A 25,977-nucleotide genomic window follows, 5' to 3' on the forward strand; every position below is an offset into this window, starting at 1 on the left:
GCAGCGGAGGCGATAAAGTCCTCTCCCTGGCTTGGTATGGAGATGAGTGAGGGGAAGATGGGGGCCCCCCACCCGTCTCCATATCATTGCAGGGCGGAAGCAACGTCAAAACGTCAGTTCCACCCATAGCTCTTAAAGAGACTTTTTTTTTTTTTAATGACATTCATTTTTTTTTTTTATTGCATTTTAGTGTAAATGTGAGATCTGAGGTCTTTTTGACGCCCCAGATCTCATATTTAAAGTGGTTGTAAACCCTTACAAACCGCTTTGACCTACAGGTAAGCCTAGATTAAGGCTCATCTGTAGGTCCAAGAAATATCTCCTAAACCTATAGGGTTTAGGAGATCTTTACAAAAAGACAGCGGCGCGCAGGCCCACTGGGCAGGCCGCAGCGATATGCCACGAGTGTCGGCTCCCGTGCGCATGCGCGGAAGTGACGTCATCGCTGCTTCGGCGAATCACAGCGCCGGAGCAGCGAGACCCGGAAATCACACTTCGGGATCCATGGCAGCGGCGGAAAAGGAAGACAGAGGACTGCTTCGGGGGCTTCGTTCTCAGGTAAGTTATTCATAATGAGCTAGTATGCTATGCATACTAGCTCATTATGCCTTTGCCTTGCAGGTTGCTTTTTTTTTTGTCACATTGGTTTACAACCACTTTAAGGCTTATCTGTAGGTCCAAGAAATATCTCCTAAACCTACACGGTTTAGGAGATATTTACTAAAAGACAGTGCAGGCGCACTATCGCCGTTAGCGGCATGCCGCTGCTAACGGCGATATGCCATTAGTGGCGGCTCCGTGCGCATGCGCGGGAGTGACGTCATCGCTGCTCCGGTGCTGTGAGTGGCCGGAGCAGCAATACCCGGAAGAAGATGGATGCTCGGAACTACAGGGGACAGCGGTGACATCGCTGGCTCCTGTGTCAGGTAAGTGACACATAATGGGCTACTATGCGATGCATAGTAGCCCATTATGCTTTGCCTCCCTGCAAAGGTAAAGAGGAAGTAAACCCATCAGGGTTTACTTCCTCTTTAAGAGGTCTTGTCGTGCTTTCTTTCTATTACAAGGGATGTTTACATTCTTGTAATAGGAATAATTTACATTCTTTGTAATAGGAATAAAAGTGACACCATTTATTTTTAAAAGAATAGTGTAAAAATAAATGGTAAAATAAATAAGAAATATATATATATATATATTTTTTTTAAATGTGCCCCATCCCACCGAGCTCGTGTGCAGAAGCGATTGCATACGTGAGTAGCCCCCGCATATTCAAACCACACATGTGAGGTATCGCCGCAATGGTTAGAGCGAGAGCAATAATTCTAGCCCTAGACCTCCTCTGTAACTCGAAACATGCAACCTGTAGAATTTTTTAAACGTCACCTATAGAGATTTTTAAGGGTAAAAGTTTGTCTCCATTCCATGAGTGGGCGCAATTTTGAAGCGTGACATGTTGGGTACTCGGCCTAACATCATCTTTCACAATATTTAAAAAATAATAAAATCTGGGATAACTTTACTGTTGTCTTATTTTTTTCATTCAAAAAAGTGTATTTTTTCCCAAAAAAGTGCGCTTGTAAACCGCTGCGCAAATACGGTGTGACAGAAAGTATTGCAACAACTGCCATTTTATTCTCTAGGGAGTTAGAAAAAAATATATATAATGTTTGGGGGTTCTAATTTTCTAGCAAAAGAAAATGTTTTTAATGTGTAAACACCAAAGTTCAGAAAGAGGCTCAGTCCTTAAGTGGTTAAGAATACAATTTATTCAAATCGCACCGGATAACCGTGTTTCTATATTAATTACAATTTAAAACTGAGAATGAGAGATGAACCTTCTTCCACTTAATTTCTTGGAAAAAATGTCGTCATGCTGAGGAATGGAGATGGACCATTCATATGGTGTACAGCAGGGGTAGGCAACCTGGGGCTCTGCAGCTGTTGCAGAACTACAAGCCCCATCATGCCTCTAGGAGAAATTATAACTTCCAGCCTTGCAATGCCTCATGGAAAATGTAGTTCCACAACAGCTGGAGGGCCCCAGGTTGCGTACCCCTAGTGTACAGTATCTCCTCCTCATTTGTTGGGAACATGACGTTATATTGAGGAATGGAGATGGACCTTTCATATGGTGTACAGTATCTCCTCCTCATTTGTTGGGAACAGGACGTTATATTGAGGAATGGAGACAGATGGTCTTATCCGACTCATCTGGAATTAGGAAGAATTGTGTTTTCTTCCTTCATCTGGATCTCTGGTCATTTTAGTGGGGTGTACTTGATATTTGTCTTTTGTTAATCCATAAAATCATTTGAATACACATAATATATACTCAGAAGTAAAAAAAACTGTTTTTGCATTTGAAGTTGATTACTTACATGTGTCCATATGTAGAGAAGATTCCTCCTTTTCACTTTTCATAATCATCTCCCTCTCCTCCATAGACTGCTGATCTTCACTCACCAACCTCTCTTCTTCTTCTTCTTTTATCTCAACTTTGAGGTCTATTAGTTCTTCATCCTAAACCCCAAAAGATGATACAATATATTTATAAGAAGGAAAAGAGGATACAGAAGAATATCTGGCTCTTAGAATAAATTTCTAGGTCCCACCTACCTGATGGTGGTGGGGGATGGTGTGATCTTCCTGTGTGGAATCCCGGGAATACAGAGGACGGGGACATCTCTCTGGTGGGTTCCCATTACTGGATCCATCTGTAGGAAACACACACACTGACTGAATACATTGTTTCTATGTGTTTATCAGATGATGGGGGATCTAGGTGGAGCCTCCGTACTGCTCTCTCCTTTACAATAAAGTCTCCTCTTACCCGGTGATGTGAGGGGCGGCTGATTCTCCATCATGACATCCTTGTAGAGATCCTTGTGTCCTTCTAAATACTCCCACTCCTCCATGGAGAAATAGACAGTGACATCCAGACACCTTATAGGAACCTGACACACACAATGATACAGTCACCATCCAGACACATCCCTTGTCTGTTGTCCCAGAATTCCCGGTACCGCTCACCTCTCCTGTGAGCAGATCAACGATCTTGTTGGTGATTTCTAGAATCTTCTTGGCACTGGTTACCTCTGTTGTCAGGCAGTGAGGTGGAGGCACTGTGATGGGTGGCAATGGAACACCAGGTATTTTTTTCACTACTTTATAATCCTGTGTATAGAGAGAAAGTAACAATTGTCACTAAAGATTTCCCAGAATCCTCCTCACCTCTCCAGTCAGGTCTGTGTCTTATTATTAGAGATAAAAGTGATGTCACGTGACCTAAAAGAATCCTCCTCACCTCTCCAGTCAGCAGGTAGATGATCTCCAGGGTGAGGTTTAGTATCCTCTCAGGCACATGAGTTTGGTCTTTGTTCATCGTTACTGATGTGGTCATCTCATCTATACAGGACGGGGCTCTCTGTAGATGGATAATAAACTGAGAATTATCTGGACTGTACTGGGATGAATAACGTCTGCACAGAGTTCCTCCATAATTTGGAAACCTCAAACTACTTCCTTTACGATATTAAAGCAGTTGTACTCCCAGCATTGTTATTTTTACCTACAAGTAAGCCTATAATAAGGCTTACCTGTAGGTAAAACGAATATGACCTAAACGTGCATCGTGTAGGAGATATTCACCCTGCGTGTAGAAGCTGATGCCAGTGGCGCATGCGATCTGAAGGTCTGGTATATCGTGCTGGGACTTCAGAGCTTCTTGCTGGAACTGAGGGCTCCGGGAGTGACATCACTGCGACTCTGACCACTCACAGAGCCCGTTCCTTCCCGTGAACTGGGAAGGAACGCCGGGGAACATGTCAGCTCCCTCAGCAGTGTCCAAGTGCCGCTGTGGTGGGCTTTGTTCTAAGGAAAGTATTTCATAATATGCTAGCATGCAATGCATGCTAGCATATTATGCCTTTGTCTTGCAGGTTTTTATTTTTTATTTTTTTATTCCAGAGGTTCACTACTGCTTTAACCACTTGCTTACTGGGCACTTAAACCCCCCTCCTGCCCAGACCAATTTTCAGCTTTCAGCGCTGATGCACTTTGAATGACGATGGCACGGATGGGTGGCACAGATGGGTGGCACGGATGGGTGGCACTAAGGGGCACTGATAGGTACCACTGATAGATGGGCACTGATAGGTGGCACTGATAGGTGGCTCTGATAGGTGGCTCTGATAGGTGGCATTGCTGGGCACTGATGGGCGGCACTGATGGGCACAGATGGGCGGCACTGCTGGGCATGGATATGTGGCACTGGGGTGCAGCACCTTTGTTGAGGCAGATTGTGGGCACTGCTGGGTGGCACTGTGGGCACTGCTGGGTGGCACTGTGGGCACTGACGGGGGGCACTTATTTTTTAATTATGTTTAGTGATGAGGGGGCAGGTGGGCACTGGCAGGGGGCAGGTGGGCACTGGCAGGGCTGGCCGTGATCGTGACTGATGTCCCGATCACGGCCGCCATTGATCGGCTCTTTTTTTTTCTCCTCGCGCTGTCAGCGCGAGGAGGAATAATAGCCGATTACCGGCTCCGTTATATCACATGATCAGCTGTCATTGGCTGACAGCTGATCATGTGATAAGGGGGTCGGGATCGACCCCTTGCTCGGAACGGTGATCAGGCGAGTCTCAGACTCGCCGATCACAGAGCGCGCCGCGTGCGCCCCTCAGGGGGTGCGCAGGCCGCTCGTGCATTGACGTCGTCCCGGCAAAGGAGATCTGCACTGTAGCCATCATTCGGCTATAGCGCGGGTCTCAACTGGTTAAAGAACACTTAATCTCACTTCATGTAAACCAGAGATCCCTGTATAGCTCAACACTAACCAAAAACCTTTTAATTTAGGTTTGAATTGCCAAGAAACTGATTGTCTCAGCACCTGGACCTAGCCAGCAAGTCCACTGTTAAACCCTGCTGGGACCCACCAATTCCCAACAGTCCTTTAAAATGGCACTGGACCAAATAGCCACTAACGGGTTTGGAACTGTAAATACATGGACAGTTAGTACTTGATGTGATTTGTAGCCGTATTAATGCAATTGTGACAGAAAATTGAGTACTGTCCGTGATACTTTTTTATTTGGTGGTGGTGGAAATTGGTTGGTTTAAGTGCTGTCACTAGGCGACAAATCTCTGGTGATTGGTCCTCTTTAATGAGACATCATGGGTCCAATAGCTGAAGACACCATACATCTGCAGGCCATAAACCAGGGGTCTTCAAACTACGGCCCTCCAGTTGTTCAGGAACTAAACTTCCCAACATGCCTAGTCACGTCTGTCAATGTCAGAGTTTTACGTTACCTCATGGCATGTGTAGTTCCACAACAGCTGGAGGTCCATCGTTTGAAGATGCCATAAACTGTCAAGTACATAAACTGTCAAGTACGTAAGAGCTCCAGACCCAGCAAGCTGGAAGCTGTTCTGTTTCTATGAAACCCCTGGTTTTAATGCATTCTGTTAGACAGGTTTAATTGGTTGTCTGCGAGCTGATCAGTAATTTAAGCTTGGTTTTTCCTTGGATTTATCCTTGGCCTTGTTTGTACCTGTTCCTATCAAAGGCTTGTGTCCAGGACAGTGAAAGGGTAATTAGAGTTCGTTAGAGTCCAGTCCTCCAATAATATTTCTTGAAGCTACATATGGGGTCACTACCATGAAATAACGAAAATCACAAACGTTATCCCCTATGTACTGTAGGGATGTTCGTTCCTTCGGCTGCCTTGATTAGAACTTGTAATGTAGTTCAGTCTTCTTCCTTCCCATATCCTGATGCAGAGAATACATGGTATCCATTAGTTTACGAGGATGGACATGACGGGGGTAAATATAAAATAATATCTTATTACCTCCTCTTCTGCCGGTTGTAGTCTCCTCTCTACTTCCTCCCAACTCGACTCTCTCTGGGAACTTCCTATTTATATCTCTACCTTACTTCCTGTCTGTACCCTACATCACTTCCTGTCTGTACCCTACATCACTTCCTGTCTGCACCTTACATCACTTCCTGTCTGTGCGTTCCACGCTCTCTAAGGCAGATTGCCACCCTGTGTGAGAATGTAGAAACTGCCGTTCCTATCATGTTATAACATTTTATCCATGGCCTCGTTCTTCAATTACGTAGCACTTGTTCTACACAACCAAATTAAAACATAAACAATATAAAAATTATAATAAAAGAAGAAGGGGGTACAGCTTGTTCTGAAAAATTGTATGTTAGTGCAAATAAAGTCTCACGGACAGTATTCAATAGTTTCTGCTAAAAAACAGAAATGCGATAGTATATTAATACTTACTACTGAATAAATTTATATACCATGATATGAAATTATTATTATTATTCAGGATTTACCATATATATTGCTATCAGTTTGTGCAGTGCTTTACAATTGGATTACCTTTACATAGGCTTTCCCCCTTCAATCCACCATGAACACTGCTGCCAGGCTCACCCACCTTACCAATTCTTCTGTGTCTGCTACTCCTCTCTGCCAATCCCTCCACTGGCATCCACTCAACCAACCAATAAGATTCAAAATACTGACAACAACTTACAATGCCATCCACAACTCAGCCCCCAGCTACATCACTAACCTAGTCTCTAAATACCAACCTAATTGTTCTCTTCATTCCTCCTAAGACCTCCTGCTCTCTAGTTCCCTCATCACCTCCTCCCATGCTCGCCTCCAGGACTTTTCCAGAGCCTCTCCCATCGTATGGAACTCCCTACCCCAATCTGTCTGATCATCCCCCACAATTATTACCTTTTGTATCACTTGACCCTCACTCCTAGATTGTAAGCTCTAATGAGCAGGGCCTTCTGATTCCTCCTGTATTGAATTGTAATGTAACTGTACTGTTTGCCCTCCTGTTGTAAAGCGCTGTGCAAGCTCTTGGCGATATATATATCCTGTATTATAATAATAATAATAATAATAATAATTCAATTCACTATAAGAGGTATCAGAAGGTCCTGTTCGTAAAGCTATATAGCCATTCTCATTCATGAGAAGTCAATCTATCAATCAACTTCTCATGAACTGGCTTGTTTTAAAATGTATCTTCGAGCAGCGCATGCAGCCAGTGGGGTTTGCGTTCGGTTTGTGAAAAAAATAAAATGAAGCTGGTTTTAAAGAGTAATTTGGCGGCAATTTAACCACTTCAGCCCCAGAAGGATTTGCCCCCTTCATGACCGGGCCATTTTTTTGCGATACGGCACTGCGTCGTTTTAACTGTCAATTGCGCGGTCATGCGATATTGTACCCAAACAAAACTGATGTATTTTCTTTCCCATAAGTAGAGCTTTCTTTTGGTGCCATTTGATCACCTCTGAGGTTTGTATTGTTTGCGCTATAAATAAAAAAAGACCAACAATTTAAAAAAAAAACTATATTTTTTACTTTTTGGTATAATACATTTCCCAAAATCTTTTTTTTTTTTAAAACACATTTTTTAAATCAGTTTAGGGCAATATGTATTCTTCTACATATTTTTGTTAAAGAAAATTGCAATAAGTGTATATTGACTGGTTTTCGCAAAAGTTATAGCGTCTACAAAATAGGGGATATATTTATGGCATTTTTATTATTATTTTTTTACTACTAATGGTGGTGATCTGCAATTATTAGTGAGACTGCGACATTGCGGCAGACAGATTGGACACTTTTTTGGGACCACTGACATATATACAGCGATCAGAGCTATAAATAGTGACTAATTACTGTATAAATGTCACTGGCAGGGGGCGATCAAGGGGTTAAGTGTGTCCTAGGGAGGTGTTTCTTAAACCTCATACACACAATCAGACTTTGTACAAACTTTCCTGTGGATTTTTGTACAAAGGGCGTCAGCTGTGAACTTGTATTGCATACACACAGCAGGACTTTTTCAGCCAACTTTCACCAAATCAAGTGTTTTTTCTGCTCTTTACCACCACCTTTGGTCAACTTCTGTATTATCTGATCTTTTGCACTGGTTCTGAGCATGTGTGTTTGTACTTTGTACAAAAGTCCTATGGTTTTCTGTACAGACGATCGGACTTCGCTACATCGGACTTTTGTTGCAGGAAAGTTTGTCCGTTCGCACAGCCAACAAAAGTCAGATGAAAACCCGAAAAAGTTTGTCCAATGGAGCGTACACGCGATCGGATTTTGCCTTAAAACAGCTAATTTGCATGTTTGCTGTCAAAAAGTCAGATCGTGTGTATGGCCCTTATCTGTGGAGACATTGCTGTTTCTAACCACTAGCCACTCTCTCCCTGATGGAACGGGGGATCTGTCTGTTTACATTGACAGATCCCCCATTCTGTTCCGTTCGTAATCCATGTAAAAAAAAAAAAAAAAAAAATGGAGGTCTCCCTGAAAAAAAACAATCCAAGCCCCCTCATCTGAGCACACAACCTGGCTGGCGACAAGCATGTGCTTCCCCCATAACAAAACCAGGTCACATGCCCTCAAAATAGGTGGTGCTTTGCCAATGGGGAAGGCCTGGCAAAGCATCTTTCCCCAATGTCGATGGGGGATAAGGGCCTCTTCTACACAACCTTGGCCCAGTGGTTGTGGGGGCCTGTGGGGAAATGCTTATTGAAATCTTGAAGACTTCTTTAAGTGAATGAATAATGGGTACATAGTAAGAATTAGTAATCTAGAATAAAAGATACCTACATGTTTGATGAGCGCTTTATTAAAAAATAAAATTCCCCAAAAAGTCCAGAGTATTAAATCCACCATCAATCACAATGGTAGCCGACTCACCAAAAGAAAATGCCAACCAACCTGGTGCACACAACTGATACAGCTGCCCCTTTCTGCTAAATGACAGCTTCCCGAGCTATATACTGGTGATAACATTCATCAAATGTGGCTGTGGCCATGTTTCGTCAATGTCATGTCACTGACATTCCTGTCCCTTTGCATGCATTGCCAGAGATTCCTACCCATGTAGGTCAGTGTGCCGATGACACCGGTGATTGCTAGGGAGGCTGTGCGTGGCCTTCCTTAGCAATTAATGGAACCGGGAAGCTGTCATGTATAAAAGAGATATAAATACCACTTCTAGATATGATGTTCAGCTCTCGCAAAACAAAGACCAAAACAGGCAAAAGTTCAAATGCTCATTTGTATACCTGAACAGTCAAAGTTTGGTCCAAACCTGGGTTTCCCTACCCAATATGCACACAAAGATCTCCAGCTCCTGTCCCATCCACACTACATTCTCCGACAGATCTCCTCCACCATCCACACTACATTCTCCAACAGATCTCCTCCACCATCCACACTACATTCTCCGACAGATCTCCTCCCACCATCCACACTACATTCTCCAACAGATCTCCTCCACCATCCACACTACATTCTCCGACAGATCTCCTCCACCATCCACACTACATTCTCCGACAGATCTCCTCCACCATCCACACTACATTCTCCGACAGCTCTCCACCATCCACACTACATTCTCCGACAGCTCTCCTCCACCATCCACACTACATTCTCCGACAGCTCTCCACCATCCACACTACATTCTCCGACACATCTCCTCCACCATCCACACTACATTCTCCGACAGATCTCCTCCACCATCCACACTACATTCTCCGACAGCTCTCCACCATCCACACTACATTCTCCGACAGCTCTCCTCCACCATCCACACTACATTCTCCGACAGATCTCCTCCACCATCCACACTACATTCTCCGACAGCTCTCCACCATCCACACTACATTCTCCGACACATCTCCTCCACCATCCACACTACATTCTCCGACAGATCTCCTCCACCATCCACACTACATTCTCCGACAGCTCTCCACCATCCACACTACATTCTCCGACAGATCTCCTCCCACCATCCACACTACATTCTCTGACAGCTCTCCTCCACCATCCACACTACATTCTCCGACAGATCTCCTCCACCATTCACACTACATTCTCCGACAGCTCTCCTCCACCATCCACACTACATTCTCCGACAGCTCTCCTCCACCATCCACACTACATTCTCCGACAGCTCTCCTCCACCATCCACACTACATTCTCCGACAGCTCTCCTCCACCATCCACACTACATTCTCTGACATTTCTCCCTCCACCATCCACACTACATTCCCCGACAGCTCTCCCCAACCATCCACACTACATTCTCCAACAGTTCTCCTCCCACCATCCACACTGAATTCTCCGACAGCTCTCCTCCACCATCCATGCTACATTCTCTGACATACCTGCCTCCCCACCCTACATTCTTCAACAGCCCCCCCCCCCCACCATCCACACTACATTCTCCGACAGCTCTCCTCCACCATCCACACTACATTCTACGACAGCTCTCCTCCAACCTTCACATTACATTCTTCAACAACTCTTTTAAGTTGTAAGGATCCATTCCCCTCACTCCTCCGGCCTCTTTTGTATTGTAGGAACCATTCTCAATACTGACCAATAACGTAAGGGAGCCCTTCTGCACCAATAGCCAATGTAAGTGGTCTCTTTACTTACCAGTGATGTAAGAGGTCTAATACTGATTGGATGCAGTGGGTTATTACATTTTTTACAAAGATCCTTTCTGAATTTAGTGGGCTAGATTCATATACACGTTTTTTCAGTAGAACACAAACAAAAAGAACTAGGCACACCAGGCTCAGTCATTAATTTTGCTTTTCTTGATTCTTTATAGGCACAACTGCATACTTGTTGCCCACATATTGATATGGTTGGTTATGTATTATCAAGACTGCTCATTTGTTGCCCCTATGGATTTTTGTGATTGCCAGTGTGTTGCTCACCTTTGTTTCCCACATTCTGTCACAATCAGCAGTGTGTTACCCATGTATGGCCATATTTGCCCATGTATTACCACAGTTTAGGACCAGGATGCCATCTTTGTAAGTGTGGGACCAGCTCAAGATAGTTTATTTTGAGGGCCGTTAACATAATTTATTCCCTATAGGCCTAAAATTATACACACACCCATAAATATCTACAATATGATTGAGAAGTCCCAACTTTTCCCTCTACCCAGATATTCTAAAGAAAGTCAAATTAGAAAATGTCTCTGGTGAAAATGTCTCTGGTATATATATATACAGTATATCTCTTAAGTTCCCAAGTCTGCATTCCTGATGCGCTTCCATTATAAGAGACTCCCACCTCTCCCTGATTGGGAATATGTTATTTCATGGAGAATGTAAAAAGAGAAATGAAGCCACCCCAATGTGGATGAGATAATAGTCAGATCTTAACAATGGATTCTTTGAGGAATGTAAGTAACCAGCAGTGAAAATATGCACTGCCGAAACATTGTGTTCATTTTCGTTTAATTTGTTTTTCATTTTTCGGGTCATTAGTTATGATTGCAATTCGTAAATTCATAAATCTGTAAATTCGTAAATTAGAAAATTCCTAAATTGGCACATCTGAAAATCCAAAAATAAGAAAGAAAATCTGAAAATTAGAAAGAATAACTAACTAATAATAACTAACTATTAAATGATAGGTATTGGAATTTTCTTTCAAATTTGGCTGTTAGTGAACGTAACGAATACAAATTTATCCGAAGTTACGAATTATCCGAAATAACTAATGCCGCATCTAAACAAATGGAACAAAATTAAATAATAATAATAATATATGTTTTCTTTTATTATTGTTATTTATTATTATTAATTTGTTACTTTCCATTTGTTTAGATGCGGAATTAGTTACTTCGGATAAATTTGTATTCCTTACGTTCACTAACAGCCAAATTTTAAAGGAAATTCCAATACCTATAAAATAATAGTTAGTAATAGTTAAGATTTTATTTCAGATTTTTGAATTTCCCGCTCTCTGAACATGAAATAAGGCCACCCTGGGTGTGAATTCTCTGGTGTAATTGAAGGCTTCCTTTCCTAGAGAAACATTTCCCGCACTCTGAACAGGTAAAGGGATTACCTGTGTGACATTTCTGCCGTCTAATAAAATCAGTTTTCTGATTTCCCACACTCTGAACAAGAAAAAAGGACGTACACCAGTGTGAATTCTCTTTTGTCTAATAAGTTTTCCTTTCTAAGTAAAACATTTTCCACACTCTGAACAGGAATACAAATGCTTGCCCATGTGACTTCTCTGGTGTACAATAAGATTTATTTTCCTACTGAAACACTTCCCATACTCTGAACAGGAAAAAGGATGTTCACCCCTGTGTATTCTCTGGTGCTCACTAAGCTGTCCTTTTTTGCGAAAACACTTTGCGCACTCTGAACAGGAAAACAGACGCTCACCCATGTGACTTCTCTGGTGCTCAATAAGTTATCCTTTCTTGCTAAACCTCTTCCCGCAGTCTGAACAGGAAAACGGATGCTCACCCATGTGAGTTTTTCTGGTGTTCCTTAAGTTTTCCTTTCTTACTAAAACATTTCCCGCACTCTGGACATGAATAGCGATGCTCAGCTGTGTTACTTTTCTTGTGCCTGACAAGTGCTGTGCTCCCGCACACCCAACCCGTCCATGCTCTCTCTCCTGTGGGATCTCCAAAACGTAGATATTCCTTGGAATTAGGTGGATCCATAGTTCATTCCGCAGTGTGAGGTCTCAGATGGACATCTGGAGTAACCCTAAGTGATTGGTCAGAAGATTCCTCGGGATTAGAGCGATCCATTGATCTCCCCGATTGGTAAGCTCTGTGATTTATGTTTGGAGTAACGAGATTCACTCCCGGAGAATATTGTGTGATGTCCTCATCTTCTTCATAACAGTCTCTGGATAAACGATTATGTCTCTCTATGGTATTCCAGACATGGCTTCCATCTGTAGGAAAGCAATGTAATGGAATGGAAATGGAAAAAATTTCCTCTTGCTGAAGAATGGAGATGGACCTTTCATATGGTGTACAGTATCTCCTCCTCATTTGTTGGGAACATGACGTTATATTGAGGAATGGAGATGGACCTTTCATATGGTGTACAGTATCTCCTCCTCATTTGTTGGGAACATGACGTTATATTGAGGAATGGAGATGGACCTTTCATATGGTGTACAGTATCTCCTCCTCATTTGTTGGGAACATGACGTTATATTGAGGAATGGAGATAGACCTTACATATGGTTTACAGTATCTCCTCCTCGTTTGTTGGGTTGAGTGTTTATATAGTAATTACAATGTAACATTGAGAATAGAGATCAACCCCCTACATAGAAAATCTAAAAAATGTGCTGTAAGGAATTTCCCTGGTATACATTCACTCACTGGCCATTTAGCTACAACTGCTCAATTGCTTGGTAACACAAACTGCTAATCAGCCAATCGCATGGCAGCAGCTCAACACATTTAGGCATTTAGGCAGACGTGGTGAAGGCAACTTGCTAAATTTCAAACTGAGCATCAGAATGTAGCAGAAAGGGGATTTAAGTGACTTCGAACGTGGCATGGTTGTTGGTGCCAGATGGGCTGGTCTGAGTATTTCCTGGATTTTCATGCACAACCATCTCTTGGGTCCAGCAGGATAATGTCACCATGTCACAAAGCTCAAATCATCTCACCACTGGTTTCTTGAACATGATAATGTGGTCACTGTACTCCAATGGCCTCCACAGTCACCAGATCTCATCCAATAGAACATCTTTGGGATGTGACAGAATGGGAGATTGGCATCATGGATGTGCAGAAAACAAATCTGCGGTAACTGTGTGATGTTATCATGTCACTATAGGTCTAAATGTCTGAGGAACGTTTCCAAGACATTGTTGAATCTATGCCACGAAGAATGAAGGCAGTTCTGAAGGCAAAAGGGGGTCCAACCCGGTACTAGCAAGGTTCCTGGGTCTGCATTCCTGCCGTCCCCATTATAAGGGGCTCCCATGCTCCCTGGTAGGATTTTTTTTTAATTTTAATGAAAATGTAAAAAGAGGAATAAGGACACCCCAATGTGGGCAAAAAGAGAGAGAGGATGTGTAGTAGTCAGGTCCTACCACTGGAGACTCCAAGGAATACAAGAAGGAAGAGGGTGATTCACCCCATCAGACTTTATACCCAGAACAGTGGCAGAACCACCAAGGCTGTACTTGCGACCAGGCCCTGATGTTCTGCCATCATGGGGGGGTCCAAGACAGCAGGAGGGGGACGGCTGCAGAACATGTGTGGGACTGTGATAAAGGGGCCTGTTGATCAGTGGGAAAGGCCTTGGGCTCTGAGCAAAGGGCCCAGTAACCAGAGGGAAGGGTCCCAAGACTGATGGAAAGGTCCACAAGACTGATGGAAAGGTCCACAAGACCGATGGAAAGGGCTACAAGAACGATGGAAAAGGGCCACAAGACCGATGGAAAGGGCCACAAGACCGATGGAAAGGGCCACAAGACCGATGGAAAGGGTCACAAGAATGATGGAAAGGGTCACAAGAACAATGGAAAGGGTCACAAGAACGATGGAAAAGGGCCACAAGACCGATGGAAAGGTTCACAAGACCGATGGAAAGGGCCACAAGACCGATGGAAAGGTCCACAAGACTGATGGAAAGGGCTACAAGAACAATGGAAAGGGCCACAAGACCGATGGAAAGGGCCACAAGACCGATGGAAAGGGCCACAAGATTGATGTCAATGGACCCAGGACCAGTGGCAAGGGACACCAGGACTAGTGGCAAGAGCCCCAGGAGTGATGGAAAGGGCAACGGGACTGATGGAAAGGGCCTTGAGACCAATGGAAAGAGACACAAGACTGAAGGAAAGGGACACAAGGCCAGTGGAAAGGGACCCAGGACCGATGGAAAGAGCCCCAAGACCAATGGAAAGGGCCACACGACTGATGGAAACGGTCACAAGACCAATGGAATAGGACCTGGGACCAGTGGAAAAGGGGGTCCCGGGACAGATGGAAAGGTTAAGCTGCTTCCCTACTTAGGTCCCCCCATGTGCCACCGTCGTTTATTCCAACATTGTCCTTAAGACAAGTTGAAATTCGAAACAGAAATGTTTTGTTTTATATACTGAAAAAAAAAAAAAGGATCAATATTGTGCTTTTTTTCGGGGGAGGGAGGGATGTCAGGGGGTCCCCTCATGGTTTCTTGCACCGGGGGCCCAGTCAGGGTACCAGAAGTTGAGAAGTTGCATTAGTTCTGTAATTTCAAGAAGTTCAAGTAAAAGTTCTCAAAGTTATGAAGTGCCTGGTCTGAAGTTCCTACAAAGGGATGCATGCAAGGCGTATATAAGAACAGGGTTTGTACTAGAGGGGATGGAGAGGCAATGCAAGAAGGTCATCATGGAAGGATTAACCATGCTTTGGAGTTGGTGGGAGATGAGGCCAAGTGCCATTTGTTTGGTAACCAGTGAAGTGGTGAAGAATGTTAGAGCAGTCAGCCAGGGGAAAGTTAGTGCTTTGGCATGAGGGACGGTAACCTTGGAAGTGAGAGGGTTGGTTAGCATGATCCACTCCCTAGCGATCGCCACCCCGTATTATGGACCAACATCACGGCATGGGGAACCTATTGACCCAGCCTGGAGGCTTGAGAGGAGAGAGAAGTGGAACCAAACAAAACGTTGGGGCTCGTTGGCTAGAGAGGTCTCCGTTGTGTGAATGGCGGGATTCTCACATTGTCACTGGGCGTGAGGTGGCAATCATAGCTGTGCTGGTGGAGCGGGACCCAGGCTCCATGGTGTCTGCTCAGAAATGCTGCAATCGGAAGAGAGGAGAAGGTACAGTGCCTTGCAAAAGTATTCGGCCCCCTTGAAATTTTCAACCTTTTGCCACATTTTAGGCTTCAAACATAAAGATATAAAAAAAATTTGTGGGATACAATTGTGAAGTGGAACGAAATCTATTGGATTTTTGAAACTTTTTTAACTAATAAAAAAATGAAAAGTGGGGCGTGCAAAATTATTCGGCCCCCTTGCGTTAATACTTTGTAGAGCCACCTTTTGCTGCAAGTCGCTTGGGGTATGTCTCTATCAGTTTTGCACATCGAGAGACTGAAATTCTTGCCCATTCTTCCTTGCAAAACAGCTCAAGCTCAGTGAGGTTGGATGGAGAGTGTTTGTGAACAGCAGTTTTCAGCTCTTTCCACAGATTCTCGATTGGATTCAGGTCTGGACTTTGACTTGGCCATTCTAACACCTGGATACGTTTATTTGTGAACCATTCCTTTGTAGATTTTGCTGTATGTTTGGGATCATTGTCTTGTTGGAAGATAAATCTCCATCCCAGTTTCAGGTCTTTTGCAGACTCCAACAGGTTTTCATCCAGAATGGTCCTGTATTTGGCTGCATCCATCTTCCCCTCAATTTTAACCATCTTCCCTGTCCCTGCTGAAGAAAAGCAGGCCCAAACCATGATGCTGCCACCACCATGTTTGACAGTGGGGATGGTGTGTTGAGGGTGATGAGCTGTGTTGCTTTTACGCCAAACATATCGTTTTGCATTGTGGGCAAAAAGTTCGATTTTGGTTTCATCTGACCAGAGCACCTTCTTCCACATGTTTGGTGTGTCTCCCAGGTGGCTTGTGGCAAACTTTAGACGAGACTTTTTATGGATATCTTTGAGAAATGGCTTTCTTCTTGCCATACTTCCATAAAGGCCAGATTTGTGCAGTGTACGACTGATTGTTGTCCTATGGACAGACTCACCCACCTCAGCTGTAGTTCTCTGCAGTTCATCCAGAGTGATCATTGGCCTCTTGGCGGCATCTCTGATCAGTCTTCTCCTTGTCTGAGCTGAAAGTTTAGAGGGACGGCCAGGTCTTGGTAGATTTGCAGTGGTCTGATACTCCTTCCATTTCAAAATGATCGCTTGCACAGTGCTCCTTGGGATGTTTAAAGCTTGGGAAATCTTTTTGTATCCAAATCCGGCTTTAAACTTCTCCACAACAGTATTACGGACCTGCCTGGTGTGTTCCTTGGTCTTCATGATGCTCTCTGCGCTTTCAACAGAACCCTGAGACTATCACAGAGCAGGTGCATTTATACAGAGACTTGATTACACACAGGTGGATTCTATTTATCACCATCAGTCATTTAGGACAACATTGGATCATTCAGAGATCCTCGCTGAACTTCTGGAGTGAGTTTGCTGCACTGAAAGTAAAGGGGCCGAATAATTTTGCACGCACCACTTTTCAGTTTTTTATTTGCTAAAAAAGTTTAAATTATTCAATAGATTTCGTTCCACTTCACAATTGTGTCCCACTTGTTGGTGATTCTTCACAAAAAATTAAAATTTTATATATTTATGTTTGAAGCCTGAAATGTGGCAAAAGGTTGAAAAGTTTAAGGGGGCCGAATACTTTCGCAAGGCTATGTATATGGTTACACAGGACGAGTGCCTACAGAGAAGTTCTTAATGTACAAGGTGGAACTGTGGAACTGTGCAAGGCAAACGACTCGTTCCTAAATTAGGACGCCGCTATAATGCTGGTCTTTAAATGACGCGTTTCCCGTCCCGTTCTGGCCATTAGCGCTCACGTTGGTGAGGGATTCCCTCTGGGCACGCTGAGACCCGCCAACAAGTTGCTTTATTAGATCATCTTTCCGTGTCAAATATTTCACACACTCTCAAATGTAAAAGGGCGATCCCGGGCATGAAGTTTCTGGTGTCCAACCAGACTTCCTTTCCTAGAGAAACGTTTCCCACACTCTGAACACGGAAAATAATTTTCACCCGTGTGAATATTCTGATGCCTAAGAAGTATGCTCTGCTGAGTAAAACATTTCCCGCACTCCGAACAGGAAAAAGGACGCTCCCCCGTGTGAATCCTCTGGTGCGATTGAAGGCTTGCTTTCTCAGCGAAACATTTCCCGCACTCCGAGCAGGAAAAAGGACGCTCCCCAGTGTGGCTTTTTTGGTGTCTAATAAGAACGCCTTTCTGAGAGAAACATTTCCCGCACTCCGAACAGGAAAAAGGGCGCTCTCCCGTGTGAACTCTCTGGTGTTTTAGAAGGTTTCCTTTTAGAATGAAACATTTCCCGCAGTCTGGACATGAATAGGGACGAATAGATAGGCTACTTTGCTCGTGTCTAACCAGTACTAAGTTCCCACACACCAAACTTGACAATGAACTCTCTCCTCTGTGAACTCCATAATTTAAAGATTCCTCAGAATTAGATGGATCTAATGTTTTTTCCGCAGTGTGAGATTTCTGATGCATATCTGGAGTAATAGTATGCGATCTCCCTAATGGGTAAAGTCGGTGATTTATGTTTGGAGTAATGGGATTCACTCCTGGAGAATATTGAGTGATGTTATTATCTTCTTCATAACAGTCTGTAGATAAATGATTATGTCTCTCTGTGTCATTCCCAACATGGCTTCCATCTGTAGGAAAGCAACATAAAAATACATGTTATGAGTTTCTCGGAGATCAGGCATGGAATTGGTTTCAATTATAACCACAAAATATGAATAAAAAAACGTTTAGGAAGACAAATTACTAAAATCGCATGGTAACAGTATTTATTAGGGTTGCACCGATAGCGATACTAGTATCGGTATAGGTGCCGATACCGAGTATTTGGCCAAGTACTTGTACTGGGGCAAATGCTCCGATGCTTCCCCCGATATCTGGACAGCCAAGGGGTGATCGGTGCGGCGGTGGGGGGGAGTTACAAGCATCGATCCACCCTGTATAGGTTTCAGTAAAGTAGCTGACAGCTGCTTCTCCTCTCCCCTCTGCTGCTTCCAGCTGCTTTATTGAAATCTATACAGGGGGGGGAATCGGTGCTTTTAACACCCCCCACTGCCGCACAATCACCCCCTGACCATCCCTGTATACTCATCCAGTCCCCCCCTGTGTCCCCCTCCGTGTGCTCCAGTCCCCGTCCTCCCCCTCTGTGTGTTCCGGTCCGGTCCCCCCCTCCTCCATGTGCTCCGCTTCAGTCCTCCCCTCCTCCGTGTGATCCGGTCCCCCCACCTCTGTGTGATCCGGTCCCCTCCTCCGTGTGCTCCGGTCCCCCCCCCCCCATGCTCAGGTCTGGTCCCCCCCTCCGTGTGCTCCGGTCCGGTCCCCCCCTCCTCCGTGTGCTCCGCTCCAGTCCCCCCGCCTCCGTGTGCTCTTGCCCAGTCCCCCCCGCCTCCGTGTGCTCTTGCCCAGTCCCCCCTCCTCCGTGTGCTCCGCTCCAGTCCCCCCTCCTCCATGTGCTCCAGTCCCCCCCTCCATGTGCTCTGGTCCAGTCCCCCACTCCTCCTCCGTGTGCTCTACCCCAGTCCCCCCCTCCTCCATGTGCTCCGCTCTGGTCCCCCCTCCTCCGTGTGCCCCCCCCCCCCCCCGTGTGCTCCGCTCCAGTCCCCGCTCCTCTATGTGCTCCGGTCCCCCCCGGTGTGCTCCGCTCTGACCCCCCCCCTCCGTGTGCTCCGGTCCAGTCCACCCCCCTCCGTGTGCTCTGGTCCAGTCCCCCCCTCCGTGTGCTCTGGTCCAGTACCCCCTCCTCAGTGTGCTCCGCTCCGCCCCCCCCTCCACGTGCTCCAGTCCCCCTCCCCTCCGTGTGCTTCGGTCCAATCCCCCTCTGTGTCAATCTTTCAGGATGGAGAGCGAAGGAAGGAGCCAGTAAATCTGTTGGCTCTTTCCTATTCCAAATGAACAGAATCAGTGATTACTGACTGTGTCCATTCATAACTGAGAATCATAAACTGTGTTTATGATACTTCAGTTTATGAATGGAGAGGAGCTTCTGTCTCCTGTCCATTCATCTCCAGTGCAGCTGAGGCTGCTGAGAAAAGGACTGGGAAATCTCTATCCCCAGTCCCTTTCTGTGTCTCAAAAGGGAGATGTCAGGGGTCTGTTAAGACCCCTGATATCTCACCAAAGCCCCCCCCCCCCCCACATGGCTGATTAAAAATAAAAATAAAAGAATTGTAATAAATAAATATTTTAAAAGGTTAAATTGTAACAATAATTATAAAATAAAAAACGCACTGACACCAAAATTATTTTAATACACTTTCTTTATACTCATAGAAGTAAAATGTCACTGTGAATTGTTTCTGCATTTAATGTTTATTACTTACCGTATATACTCGAGTATAGGCCGACCCGAATATAAGCCGAGGCCCCCAATTTACCCCCAAAAAAACTGGCAAACTTATTGACTCGTGTATAAGCCGAGGGTGAGACATGCCTGTCCATCCCTGTGTGTGTGTCCGTCCATCCCTGTGTGTCCGTCCATCCCTGTGTGTCCGTCCATCCCTGTGTGTCCGTCCATCCATCCCTGTGTGTGTGTGTGTGTCCATCCATCCATCCATCCCTGTGTGTGTGTGTCTCCATCCATCCATCCCTGTGTGTGTGTGTCTCCATCCATCCATCCCTGTGTGTGTGTGTCTCCATCCATCCATCCATCCCTGTGTGTGTGTGTCTCCATCCGTGTGTGTGTGTGTGTGTGTGTGTGTGTGTGTGTCCAGCCTACCTGTGTCCCGAGCCTTTGTCCCGAGCCTCCGTCCCGTGCCTTGCCTCCTTGCCTCCGTCCCGTGCCGTGCCTTGCCGCCGTGCCTTGCCTCCGTCCCGTCCCGTCCCGTCCCGTGCCGTGCCTTGCCTTGCCTCCGTCCCGTGCCGTGCCTTGCCTCCGTCCCGTGCCCTCTTCGTCGGCGCCTCGGCGGCCATTGTAAAATTCAAAAGCTGCGCCGCCGCCTTCGCCTGTGATAGGCGGAACACTGAATTTCCCAGCAGCCTGTGTTCCGCCTATCACGGACATCGTATCATCCTCGTCCGTAGTACGAGGATGATACGATGTCCGTGATAGGCGGAACACAGGCTGCTGGGAAATTCAGTGTTCCGCCTATCACAGGCGAAGGCGGAGCCGGAGGCGCGGCTTTTGAATCCTAGAATGGCCGCTGTCTGTCTGCTCGACACGCTGATCGAGCGGGCAGACAGCGATGACTCGAGTATAAGCCGAGGGGGGCACTTTCAGCCTCAAAAAAGAGGCTGAAAATCTCGGCTTATACTCGAGTATATACGGTACTTGTGTCCATATGTAGAGAAGATTCCTCCTGTTTACTTTTCATAATCATCTCCCCCTCCTCCATAGACTGCTGATCTCCACTCACCAACCTCTCTTCTTCATCTTTAATCTCAACTTTGATGTATTTCCGTTCTTCATCCTAAACTCCAAAGATGATAGAATACATTTATAGAACAGAACAATCGATTACAACACATTTTTAGGTTTACATGTTCAGTCCCACCTACCTGATGATGGTGGGGGATGGTGTGATCTTCCTGTGTGGAATCCTGGGAATACAGAGGACGGGGACATCTCTCTGGTGGGTTCCCATTACTGGATCCATCTGTAGGAAACACACACACTGACTGAATACATTGTTTCTATGTGTTTATCAGATGATGGGGGATCTAGGTGGACCCTCCATACTGCTCTCTCCTTTACAATAAAGTCTCCTCTTACCCGGTGATGTGAGGGGCGGCTGATTGTCCATCATGACGTCCTTGTAGAGATCCTTGTGTCCTTCTAAATACTCCCACTCCTCCATGGAGAAATAGACAGTGACATCCTGACACCTTATAGGAACCTGACACACACAATGATACAGTCACCATCCAGACACATCCCTTGTCTGTTACTGGATAATGTCCCAGAATTCCCGGCACCGCTCACCTCTCCTGTCAGCAGCTCAATCATCTTCTTGGTGACTTCTAGAATCTTCTTGGCACTGGTTACCTCTGTTGTCAGGCAGTGAGGTGGAGGCACTGTGATGGGTGATGTCCTCCGAAGACGGCCGCTGGGTGGTAATGGATCACAAGATGTTTTCTTAACTACTTTATAATCCTGTGTAAAGAGAGAAAGTAACAATTGCCACTAAAGGTTTCTCAGTATCCGCCTCACCTCTTTGGTCAGGTTTTCATTTTAATAAAGAGATAAGTCTTATGTCATGTGACCTCCCAGACTCCTCCTCACCTCTCCGGTCAGCAGGTAGATGATCTCCAGGGTGAGGTTCAATATCATCTCAGTCATGTGACTTTGGTCCTCCACCATCCTCATTGATGTGGTCATCTGATCTATACAGGACTCTCCTCTCTGTGGATAGATAATAAATTGAGAATTATATGGACTGTACTGGGATAAATAATATCTGGCCAGAGTTCCTCCATAGTTCTGACCCCTCACACTGCTTCCTATAACACATTAAAGAACACTTAATCTCACTTATTGTAAACCAGAGGACCCCCTTATAGCTCAACGCTAACCCAAAACTTTTATTTTAGGTTTGAATTGACTTGGAGAAGAATTAGAACCTCTGATGGGGATATCTAAGTTTAGAGCGATTTCTTTTCACTTTCTGACAAGGTGGTCAATATCATACAGAATGGGATGGGAGGGGAAATCATCTTGATGAGGACAAAATCGGCTGCATAAATTGACGGCATTATATAAGCAGTTGTAAGACTTATATGGGGGGGGACTTTTGATGAAATTGTCTAGGCAGTTCCAGCAGGGAGGTCTGGAGGTCACTAGGTGGGATCTTGGTAGTGACAGCAACGACTGGAAGGTTGGTGACCTGATCGAATAGCCAAAAAAAAAAAGCTCACATCCAGTGATGCCAGATGCCCCAGTAGAAGTCCTAGTAGGATGAAACGCGTCGGGATTGGTTTCACCGTTCCCCATATTGCTTTTACTCGTGATCACAATTTTACTCATGTGACGCTGACGTCACTACTGAAATTCCACCTAGTGACCCCCGGACCTCCCTAGACTCCTTGGACTGTTCCGGCCGATTTGCTGATTCGGATGTTCATGCCTGATTGACCTGTTGTCGCTGACATGCAGGTCCACTGGTTCCGGTAAGAGTAAACCACCTTTTATACTGGAAGATAAATTTTCTTGGATGTTTCATATGCTCAGTTTACCATCTGTGTACATACGAGAACAACTACCCTGGCCGAGGTGTATGGTGCCATCTGTCTGGATTGACCGATTTTGGACTTGTTCTGTTTTCTTATTTGCACATATATGGACTTTAAATGTTACTTTGAGTCTCCACAGTCATTCATCACTGTTTATCACATTCAGTGCTACATTTTCACATTCCTCTACTTTTGAATTTTTGTCACATTCTTATGCAGCAGCTTCAGCCTTTTGCTTTTTATGTGTTAGCGCAAATAATTATTTACACTTTATAGTTCCAGCAGGAGCTGGTACCTTCCAAAACGAGGTACCCCCCAAAAAATAAACGTCCAATAATGTTGGGGGGCATTCTTTTTTTTTTTTTTTTTTTATAAATTCTTTTTATTCGTTTTAAAAGAAAAGTTACAAAACTGAGCTTTTGGGCATTCCCCTGGCTCGCATAATACAAAACAGTAGGTAAGGCATAACAACCTAAGAACTATCCAGCCTAACCCTAAGAACATTCATCAAAACAACCCCGTAGCTTGCTGCTAAAGTTAACAGGAGAAATATATTTCCTAGTGATCGACTTAGGCCTATTGATTCACTACAGGCAGTCCACTAAAGCAAAAGTCTATAAGTGGGTGTCTATTGGCATGCGGGCAGCTCAAATGCTCCCCCAGATGGAACCACTAGAAGAGTTATCTACGGATTCGATTGGGCTGATAATCCTATAGGGTTTTCCTGTTCCATAGTTGTTGTCTCAGACTCCAACCATATATTCCAAACCTTCTGAAACTTTTGAGGGCATCCTCGGTTAGAATATACTTCCTTGTACAAGGGTACTGCAAGGTTAACAAATGATTTCCATGCACTCAGGCTGAGGGCCGCCGTGGGGGCCGGAAGGGGCATTCTTAAAAGCAGAAATTCTCATTCTGGGTGAAGTTCTGTTTTAAAATACAGTCATTAGGAGGCAAAATCCTTTTTAATGAGACATCAAGGGCCCAACAGCTGAACCGCCCACACGTTTGCAGCCTCTGGAACTGCAATGGTCGTAGGAGCTACCGACCTGGCAAGCTGGAGACAGTTCTGTTCCAGTTGTGGCAGTGAACGGGTTAATAAGCGTGTTTTGTATTCAGTCTTCCAATAACATATTGTGAAGCTACAGATGGAGTCATTGCATGAAATAATGAAATTCACAAACTTTATCCCTTATTCTATGTACTGTCGGGATGCTCATTCCTTCTGCTGCCTTGATTAGAACTTGTACTGTAGTCTTCTTCCTTTTCACAGAAGACATGTCCATCATTTTACAAGGATGGACATGATGGGAGGTTACTGGGTGTAAATATAAAAGAATAAGGAAAGGGATGGTTGGCACTCAGAATGACATCCAAAAGAGCATTTCTTTATTACGTAAACATGCACAATGCTGTAAAACAGCCTACGCGTTTCTAACGTTAGCCTTTAGTCATACAAAGAATACTATTTTGGATGTCACCCTGAGCGCCGACCATCACTTTTCTTACTCTGGAGGTGTCAGCAGCCTCAATGTCTGAGCACCGGGTGAAGCCTTTATGTGGAAAGGTTGTATCGCCTATACACCGGTTTTACTTTTTTTTTATCCATAAATGTTTTTATTATATCAAAAGAGAACATAACAATTAATCTTACCTCCTAGAATATCTTACCTAGAATTATTACCTCCTCTGCTGCCAGTTCCTTCAACGTCTCCTCTCTACTTCCTCCCGACTCACCATCTCTGGGGAAATCCTTATTTATATCCTTACATCACTTCCTGTCTGTACCAGACATCACTTCCTGTCTATGCCTGACATCACTTCCTGTCTGTGCATTCTCCTCACTCTAAGAGAGATCGCCACCTTGTGGAGAATGTAGAAGCAGCTTCTTAACTCATGTTTTAACATTCTCTTATCTTACCGGCCTCGTTCTTCAATTATGTGGCACACTTTATCACACACCTGAATGATAAATAATTTAAAATATAAACAATATGACATTTCTTAGTTCTTTTAGTTTTTTTTCTCTTTGGTTTTTATTTTATATGTATATACACAGGGCCGCTGATAGGGCAGTACAGCCAGCCCTGTTTTACCGGGCCCGGCCCCCAGCAGCTCCACAGGGGGGCCCGGACAACTTTACAGTTAATTTCCAGCTATTACAAAATAGAGCTTTCTAAACTTCACCATCGTTCCCCGCTACTACTTGCTTAGGGAAGGGGGTGTAATTATATTTTCCTGGACCCCATCAGGTCATCAGAGAGGCCCAGGAGGTGAGAGCAGTGTTTGGACTATTTCTTGTTTTTCGGGCGGATGTACATAAAAGCACACCGCACATTGCTCTGCTTTTTAATTAGTTCCGGCCACTGCTGCTCACTGCCTTCCCTGGAGGAGGGATACTACGATGCTCCGCTCACAGTGAGTGGAGTACAGAGGATAGAATCCTCACTGTGTGTCGTTTACACACTTGGCAAGTTATGATTACTCACGCAGGCAGCACAGTCAGCATGTGCTCTGTAATCTGTCACAGTGTGTCATATTTCGGTTGGGTGCTTACTTTGTTATGGCTGTACTGGGTTAGAGATTGTAACACACAGTATAGTCAAAGTCAGAACCCAAAAGCCATTTGACACTGACAGATCCATGACAGAACACATGCTGACTGTGCTGCCTGTGTGATTTTTATAATGCTGGTAAGGACGCAGTGAGATGCTGCTTTACACTTGCATTTGGGGGGCAGTAAACATGTGCCCCCCAACCACCCACCAACCACTTCCCTTTAACCACTTCCTGTCCAGCGCCCTACTGGTAAATTGCTGATTTGAAAGGGTGAAATCTTGATTATCGCTACAGCAATGATCAAGATATAATTTTTTAGACCCAGCAAATCCGCACAAAGTAAAAGTAATCTTAGTGGCTAAGAAGCCCCTCTTATATTTTACAGGCAGTCAGTTGAAGGGGGTTCCATCACCATCCCACCACCACCTTTACTGGGCTCTCTGTGCAATCAGGGGTCCTGTTAAGGATGTGAGCAGCAGCATCCAGTTCCTGAGACACAGTGAGGGGAACTGATGTCGTTCCTCCCACTGTGTGACATCAGAAACCTGAAGCAATTACCAGTTTGAACAAGCATCTGATCAAACAGATCTGGGT

At 44.9% G+C, this 25,977-nt stretch overlaps 1 protein-coding gene across 1 annotated transcript in view; it reads right to left on the minus strand.

Moving 5' to 3' along the window:
- LOC143955209 (uncharacterized) overlaps window positions 1–24,599 on the minus strand; it is a 44,219-nt gene extending 19,620 nt beyond the window's left edge. Inside the window, exons 1-15 of the mRNA XM_077465295.1 lie at window positions 24,496–24,599; window positions 21,878–21,997; window positions 21,578–21,748; window positions 21,368–21,491; window positions 21,154–21,251; window positions 20,927–21,065; window positions 17,529–18,290; window positions 12,606–12,799; window positions 12,401–12,539; window positions 12,081–12,249; window positions 11,945–11,996; window positions 3,034–3,177; window positions 2,834–2,960; window positions 2,620–2,717; window positions 2,382–2,523 (exon numbers count right to left, since the gene is read on the minus strand). Of these exons, the coding sequence (XP_077321421.1) occupies window positions 2,382–2,523; window positions 2,620–2,717; window positions 2,834–2,960; window positions 3,034–3,177; window positions 11,945–11,996; window positions 12,081–12,249; window positions 12,401–12,539; window positions 12,606–12,799; window positions 17,529–18,290; window positions 20,927–21,065; window positions 21,154–21,251; window positions 21,368–21,491; window positions 21,578–21,748; window positions 21,878–21,973 (2,455 nt within the window). The 5' untranslated portion in view covers window positions 21,974–21,997; window positions 24,496–24,599. The remainder of the gene's footprint in view (window positions 1–2,381; window positions 2,524–2,619; window positions 2,718–2,833; window positions 2,961–3,033; window positions 3,178–11,944; window positions 11,997–12,080; window positions 12,250–12,400; window positions 12,540–12,605; window positions 12,800–17,528; window positions 18,291–20,926; window positions 21,066–21,153; window positions 21,252–21,367; window positions 21,492–21,577; window positions 21,749–21,877; window positions 21,998–24,495) is intronic.
- Window positions 24,600–25,977: the final 1,378 nt, after the last annotated feature.

This window comes from Lithobates pipiens, unplaced genomic scaffold, assembly GCF_037356315.1.
Source record: "Lithobates pipiens isolate NorthernLeopardFrog02 unplaced genomic scaffold, aLitPip1_a1.2 Scaffold_35, whole genome shotgun sequence".
Classification (NCBI taxonomy): Eukaryota; Metazoa; Chordata; class Amphibia; order Anura; family Ranidae; genus Lithobates; species Lithobates pipiens.